Source organism: Galeopterus variegatus, unplaced genomic scaffold, assembly GCF_000696425.1.
Source record: "Galeopterus variegatus unplaced genomic scaffold, G_variegatus-3.0.2 Scaffold241, whole genome shotgun sequence".
Taxonomy (NCBI): domain Eukaryota; kingdom Metazoa; phylum Chordata; class Mammalia; order Dermoptera; family Cynocephalidae; genus Galeopterus; species Galeopterus variegatus.
In genome coordinates, this window is record NW_007726352.1 from 414942 (window position 1) to 423197 (window position 8256).

The window sequence follows — 8256 nt, forward strand, 5'->3', positions numbered from 1 at the left end:
TTTTTTTTTTTTTTTTTTTTTTTTTTTGAGTTGGCTTTGCTGGAACATTCATAAGGAATTTCAGATTAGACCTTCAAATGTCATTTGGGTCTTAGGAAGCCAAGCCAAGGATTTGACTTACTCTCTGATTACTTGTGTGAGTTGGGTGAATTCCTCTCTTCTGGAAGCCCCCAAAATATCAAGGTTTTGGCCTGTCAGAAAGTTACATTCTTTACTTACTGGAAGACCAGGAACCTTGTAATTATGTAGACAAGGTATCAGGCCAGTCTCTCCAAGGGGCTTTTCATTGGCTCCATAAAAGGGTCAACTCTAATTCCTTAAGGCAGTCTGGTCATGTCTGAAGGGATGATATAAAAGCTTGCTAAAGTATATTTTCATGAACAAAAATTAAAACACTTACTTTTCTCTCTACTTGATCCCTCCAAGATTAAAAAAAACCCCAAAAACTGTTCACAAGTTGTTTTACGGCAATACAGTTATTTGCATAAGTTCAATAAGAGTCTGTTGTTTTTGTAACAGGACACAATTGAAAACACTGGTTATTTTACCATGACTTTGACTGGAATATCACACCTTCAGACATGACCAGACTGCCTTAAGGAATTAAGGCTGACCTTTTATGGAGCCAATAAAAAGCCCTTTGGAGAGACTGGCCTGATACCTTGTCTACATAATTACAAGGTTCCTGGTCTTCCAGTAAGTAAAGAATGTAACTTTCTGACAGGCCAAAACCTTGATATTTTGGGGACTTCCAGAAGAGAGGAATTCACCCAACTCACACAGGTAATCAGAGAGTAAGTCAAATCCTTGGCTTGGCTTCCTAAGACCCAAATGGCATTTAAAGGTCTAATCTGAGATTCCTTATGAATGTCCCAGCAAAGCCAACTCAAAACAAACAAAAAAAAGAGCTTATATGATGAGCCATTACTCTTGCTGGACTTTATGCAAATAATCTGGCCAAAAACTAAACTTATTTTGCAAATAAATTAGTCTTGTCATAGATACCTTTGATAAATTTGAAAAACTTGGAGAAAAAATTATTTTTCAAAAGGAAACACTAACACACCTGTTATCCGATTCTAGCCCTGTGTTTTTAATCTGTTTGTAAAGCTTGTACCTTCCAGGTTACAGTTCAACATCAAGACGGTGATAACCCAAGGATTCCAACCCAACCTTTCCTGAGAGGAACTAAGTCCCTGTAAATCACTGTATCAACCAATGAGAGACTTTATACCTCCAAAATGCAGGCAGGGACTACACCCACGGTCTGCAGGAAGTAGTTTCAGAAGAAAGAGACCTCCAGCCCCTTTTGCCTTAAGAATAAGGAAGATAAAATCTCTCAGGGGGGAATGAAACAATAAGGCTAGGCCTGTGAACCAAACTGTTAGGTCTCTGAATCTGACTGAAATCACCAAAGACAGACTCTGCCCATGGGGATGAAAGCCTAAACCTACGCTTCATGGGGATGAAAGCCCTGTTAGGTCTCTGAATCTGACTGAAATCACCAAAGACAGACTCTGCCCATGGGGATGAAAGCCTAAACCTACGCTTGGTGGTGCGCAAAACCAAGGACTATATATAAAAACTAATGATTATGAGCTCGAAAATTCAATAACCCTCCTCCAAACTTCCTGGTCTTCCCTTTCTGAGGTAGTCCTCCAAAACCGTAGAGGACTTGACCTCCTCTTTCTACAACAAGGGGGACTCCATTTAACATTAAAGGAAGAATGCTGTGTATATACGGATCATACTGGAGTTGTTAAAGCCTCCATGAAAAAATTAAGGGAACGCATTAAACAACGGGAACAAGACCAGGAACAATCCTCTAACTGGTTCGAATACTGGTTTACTTTTCTCCATGGCTAACAACTTTAATTTCCAGCCTTATGGGACCATTAATAATCCTCCTCTTGCTAGTAACCTTAGGACCGTGCCTTTTCAACAAACTCCTTTACTTGATCCGGTCCCGCATACAAGAGGTCAAGTTACTGGTTCTCAATTCCCAATATGACCAAATTCCACTAGAAGATTTGGAACACTTAAGTTGGGGACCAGATCTTGGCCCTTAAGCAAAGATTCGCTTTTAAGGAACCCCCTTAAAATCAGTGGGGTATGAAGTAATGCCCTCTTTCTAAGAGCAGGACCAACAGCACTTAAGATAGCCCCTCCGCTGTGTGAAAGTTAGGTGGGAAAGTGGGGATGGGATGGGAGGAGCTCCGCTAACTGCATAATTAGCTCATGTACTGTTGGCTTGCTTGCATTGGTTAATACCTCTTGGCGCGGTGATCGGGCGACCAAGTTGCTGTGCTTGCAGCTTTAAAAACCGAGAAAAAAAGACAGTTCAGCGCCACACCTTGAATTGGCTGCTGCAGTCCCGGCCACTGGAAATAAAAATCTTTTTCTCTTTTTCTATGTCAGTCTCCAAGGGTGATTTTCTCCCGACACCTATAACAATTCTACTCCATGATATTTAGCTGTATTAATTGTAACTCTAAATAACAATGTAGGACAGCAGAATGCATGTTCTTCAAGTAAAGAAGACCGGCAACGGGATCGCAACCCTCGGTGTCGCGCCTGCACCGCGCTCAACCAGTGAGTGGACCAGTCTCTATATGGGATCCGAACCCTCGGCGGGAGCGCCGCCACGCTCCCAAGCGCTGCACTCTACCAAGTGCACCACCGGGCCGGCCCCGTAACTTTTTGCCTTCAAAAGGCCCCTTAAACTTAGACTCGGGGCTGCTCTCTTACCAGAATATCTGGAGAGATAGTCGCCGGCTGGCTAATAAAGATCCCCTTTTTTAAACTCTCAATTGGGTGTTCTAGTTCCTTTTCCGTGCAACAGCCTCACAACAAGATGATGCCAAAAACATAATCCATAAAACAAAAACTGGATAAATTGGACTTCATCAAAATTAAAAACTTTTGCTCTGCAAAAGACACTGGGGTTTTTTTGTTTGTTTGTTTGTTTTTTGTCCTTTTTCAGACCGGCTGCACCGCGCTCAACCAGTGAGCGCACCGGTCATCCCTATATAGGATCCGAACCCGCGGCGGGAGTGCTACCGCGCTCCCAGCACTGCACTCTCCCGAGTGCGCCACGGGCTCGGCCCAAAAGACACTGTTAAGAGAATGAAAAGCACAGACTGACAGAAAATATTTGCAAATTGTGCTTTTGATAAAAGAACCAAAATATATATATATATACACCTCTCAAAATTCCACAAGAACACAAATAACCCAATTGAAAAGGACAAACCATCTTGAACAGATATGTCACCAAAGAAGAGATATAAATAGCAAATTATTATAAAAAAAATACTCAACATCATTAACCATTAGGGAAATGCAAATTAAAACCACAATGAAATACCTCTATACACCTATTAGTATGGTTAAAAAAAATTTTTTAAATGGCAATAACAAGTGCCAGTGAGAATGCAGAGCAAGTAGAACTCTTATAAATTGCTGGTGGAAATGCGAAATGGTTCAGCCACTTTGGAAAACAGTTTGACAGTTCCTTATGAAATTAAATTTACAACTACTACTATATGATGCAGCAAACCTACTCCTAGATAATTTACCCGAGAAGTATTCATAGAGAAACCTGTACACAAATGTTTCTAGCAACATTTTCATAATTGTCTAAAACTGGAAACAACACAGATGCCATTCGGATGGTGAATGGACAGACCTTGGTATATCCATATAATGGAATACTACTCAGCAATACAAGGGGTCTTCTAAAAGTTCATGGAAAGATTTGTATTATCTTTTAATTCTATTTTTCCACGAACTTTTTCAAGTACCCTTGTAAAAAAAAATGAGCTACTGACATATGCAGCAACTTGGATGAATCTCACATGCATTATGCTAAATGAAAGAAGGCAGAGTCAAAAAGCTATATACTATACCATTCCGTTTATATGACACTCGAGAAAAGAAAAAATTACAGTGACAGAGAACTGATCAGTAGTCACCAGGGGTTATGTGTGGAGGGAGGGTGCTACAAAGGGTTAACACAAGAGAATTCTTTGTTTTTTTGCACAAGAGAATTCTATTGGTAGTGATGGGATTGTTTTATCTCTTGATTGAGGTGGTAGTTACATGACCCTATGAATTTATCAAAACTCATAGAATTATAAGGGCCAATCCCCTGGCTCACTCAGGAGAGTGCGGCACTGGGAGCGCAGCGGCACTCCCACCGCGGGTTCGGATCCTATATGGGGATGGCCAGTGCGCTCACTGGCTGAGCATGGTGCAGGCGACACCAGGCCAAGGGTTGCGATCCCCTTACCGGTCACAAAAACAAAAACAAAACAAAACAAAAAACCTCATAGAATTATACACCAAAAAGAACAAATCTTACTGTATGTAAATTAAAAAATAAACAACAAAACATAAGTTACTTACCAGCTAAATACTGAAACAATATGTCTGGTGCAATAACTAAGAGGCCTGGGTAAGAGCTTCTTATACTTTGGGAACACAGACAGGGGAAAGAAGAACCCATTGTGCTGGGGAGATCAGGGAAAGCTACACAGGGAGGATGACATTTGAAATGGGCCTGAGGGAGAAACTGCAGGGGCAAAGATGGAAAGATAAAGAAGTGCACATCTAGTGTGGCAAGGATATCGGGTATAGGTGAAGACTTTGCTTGCCATACCAAGAAGTGTTGATTTTATTCCATAAGTAAAGAAGAGCCAAATGAAATTTTATGGAAAGGAGCAATGTGCTCTTATCTATGTCTTATCACTCTTGCAGCTATGTGTACAATGAGAAGGGGGAGAAGAAAAATGCAGGAAGATTAATGAAGAGGTACATGTAACATTCTGGGGAAAAGATGAGGATTAACCTCAGACAGTGGTAAAGAAAAGATAATTTCAAATGCTGTCTCAAAGGGCTACTTTATAAGATGAGATAACTGATGATATGACGCATGAGGAATGGACAAGCCATTCCTAAGTAAGGCTTCTGACTCAGATAGGAAAAGTAAGAAGAAGAGCAGGTCTAAGTGGTAGGAGAGCTGACAAGTTGTATTTGTGACTTGCTGAGTTTGAAGTGCCTGCAAAACACTCATGGAATGTCTATGAGGCAGCTACTAATGTAGGCTGTATTATTTTGAAACTTGGTGCCTTTATCACTCAGACTCCCCACATGGGTTTCTGGGCTTGATTCACAGAGAAACCAGACACTGACCAGAGCTAAACTGGCCACAGGATCACTAAAGGGCAACCTAGGCAAAGTAGATCAGAAATGAGCTCTGCACCTCTGCTCCAGAGTCTCCCTGCAACTTGACACAAGGGAGCAAGACAGAAGCCGCAGGTGCCATGGGAGAGACATAAATGGGACACTGTACCAGTAGGCCAGAACAGCCAGTTCACGCAAATCAAGTGAAAACTATGCCAAATGGAGAAAACCAAAGGGATCTGATCATACAAGAGAGTCCCCACTCAGAGATCATACATTCTGAAAACCAGGAAAGGAATCAAACAAATCTTCCCTTTGACTTAGAGTTATTCTCTTTCAGACAGAATGTGCTTGTCTTTTGAGCTTCTACAAAAGTAAATTTGGGCATCTTCTCTAGACATATACTTCTTTTTCTTACCATGGGCCTTGGCTCTAACATACTTGTTCCTCATCTCCTGCTGCTGATGCACGTAGGTCTTCCAGGTCTGAAACATCAGGTTATACAAGTAGTACCTGAGGAACCAAAAAAGCAAATGGCATTTTTTTAAAACAAAATAAAAATAGCTCCTAATCCAACACACTTAGTCTGTTCTTTACTCAGCAGAAATTAACATGAAAGTTTCTGACTCAAAAAAGCCATACCTAAGTTAAAACTGAATTTCCGGGCCGACCCCGTGGCTCACTCGGGAGAGTGTGGCGCTGGGAGGGCAGCGGTGCTCCTGCCGCGGGTTCAGATCCTATATAGGGATGGCTGGTGCGCTCACTGGCTGAGCGTGGTATGAGCGACGCCAAGCCAAGGGTTATGATCCCCTTACCAGTCACATAAGAAAAATAAATAAATAAAATGTTAAAAAAAAAAAACCCTGAATTTCCTACAATTTCACAATAGTGAATCCTATTCTCCTTGACAGAGAGTCATTCTTAATGCTTTAAAGTGTCACTGAGGAAGAAAAAGCTTGACTTCTCCAGGAGTAACTTCACTTAAGGCATGTGCAAAGCTGAGACATTTGCAATGACAGTCATATTTTAATCATCTTAATCATCCACTCTACGTAAAACATTACTTCTCTCTTGCACCGAAACATGGTCAATGACACATTTTCCTTTTTCTTCTCCTTCTTGATACGTACACTGTACACCTTAAAATCTTCATCCCTCCATGTTTTCACTATCCCAGTTCCTAAGACTTGACTTAATACTCTGTCAGCTTATTAGAACTGTTCAACAGATCTATATTTTATCTGAAATAGTCATAAATCAGAACTTCTACCCCAAAGAAACTAAATAAAGAAGTGACTATAATGAAAATGACTACCATTTTAAGGGCTGGCCAGTTAGCTCAGTTGGTTAGAGCATGGCATTTCATTTTAAAGAAATGCTACCAAGGTCAAGGGTTCAGATCCCCCAATAGCCAGCCACCAAAAAGAAAAAAAAAAAAAAAGATAGAGAATGAATACCATTTTAAAGACACAATGTGGGGCCGGCCCGGTGGCACAATGGATAGTGCGCCGCTTGGGAAGCGCGGCGGCGCTCCCGCCCGAGGGTTCGGATCCCACATACAGACCGGTTCCCGCTCACTGGCTGAGCGAGGCGCGGGAGCAACACCGAGGGTTGCGATCCCGTTGCCGGTCCCGGTCCGGTACGGGGGCGACACTGAGGGTTGCGATCCGTTGCCGGACACGGAAAAAGACAAAAAAAATAAATAAATAAAGACACAATGTGCAAGATATTATATTAAATTTTTTTTTTTTAAAAAAGAGGTCTAATAAATTCACTCACACACACACAAAAAAACCCGGGGGGGCGGGGGAAGAAGATATAACAACTACAATTTTTTGAAGTTGTTATGACAAGCAAACAGAAAGGACATTGTTGGGTGGGAGGGAGGAGTGGGTGGAGGGAGGGAGGTTTCGGTGATGGGCCATAATAATCAACCACATTGTATATCGACAAAATAAAAATTTAAAGGAAAAAAAAAAAAGAGGTCTAAAAATTTGTATTTGATATAATTCCCAAGTTTTATTTATTTATTTATTTATTTATTTATTTATTTATTGTCCTTTTTGAGACCGGCCGCACCGCGCTCAGCCAGTGAGCGCACCAGTCATCCCTATATAGGATCCGAACCCACGGCGGGAGCGCTGCTGCGCTCCCAGCACCACACTCTCCTGAGTGCACCACAGGCTCGGCTCCCAAGTTTTATTTTTTCCTCCACTTATCACTGGGAATATAAATGTCAAGAATTAAGAGGGTTTTATTATTTCTCTCTATTTTCTTAATGTACTTCCTATATTGGGCACATATTTTCTCCTGTAAATTGAAACAACTTATTATTTAAAAAAACAGAACACTCCCAGAATTAGAAATTATATAGAAGTGAGAATCAGTGAGATAACCCCATTCATTTTTAAAAAAATTTTTAACTAATTAATTTATTTTGGGTCACAAAACAAGTCTTAATATATTTGAAAAGATGTAAGATCATAGAAAATATGTTCTCTGACCACAATAACAGAAGGAAATTTAGAAAATTCACAAATATGTGGAAATTAAACAACACTCTCCTAAATAAACAATGCTAAAAGGAAAAATCAGAGAGAAATTAGAGAGTACTTTGACATAAAAATTAAAGCACAACATATCAAAATTTATAGAATGCAGGGCTATGCAGTGCTTAGAGGAAAATTTATACTTATAAACACCTGTAAGAAAAATCTCAAATCGGTAATGTACACTTGTACCATAAGAAAATAGAAAAAGAGAGCAAAAGCAAATATAAGTAGGAAATAAAGACTATAACAGAAACATATGAAATAAGGAATTAAAAAACAATAGAGAAAAAACTAAAAAACACAAAAGTTGATTTTTTAAAAAAGATCAACAAAATTTGCAAAACTTTGTCTAGACTGACCAAGGGGAAAAAAGAGAGAGAAGACCAAAATTACTAAAATCAGAAAGCAGGGGCATTATTACATTGCCATTAGGGTTTTTTTTTTTTTAAAGATGACCGATAAGGGCCGGCCCGGTGGCGCACTGCTACAGTGCACCGCTTGGGAAGCGTGGTGGCGCTCC

General features: G+C 40.4%; 1 protein-coding gene across 4 annotated transcripts in view; it reads right to left on the reverse strand.

The window, feature by feature from the left end:
* Window positions 1–8256, reverse strand: part of SFI1 (Sfi1 homolog, spindle assembly associated (yeast)) — a 112298-nt gene that overhangs the window by 58442 nt on the left and 45600 nt on the right. For 3 of the 4 annotated variants that reach the window (XM_008566423.1, XM_008566422.1, XM_008566425.1), the window contains one exon: window positions 5603–5697. In XM_008566423.1, coding sequence (XP_008564645.1) covers window positions 5603–5697 — 95 coding nt within the window. Of the gene's footprint in view, window positions 1–5602; window positions 5698–5826; window positions 5876–8256 lie in introns of those variants that run through there. The other variant, XM_008566424.1, reaches the window with a different exon arrangement.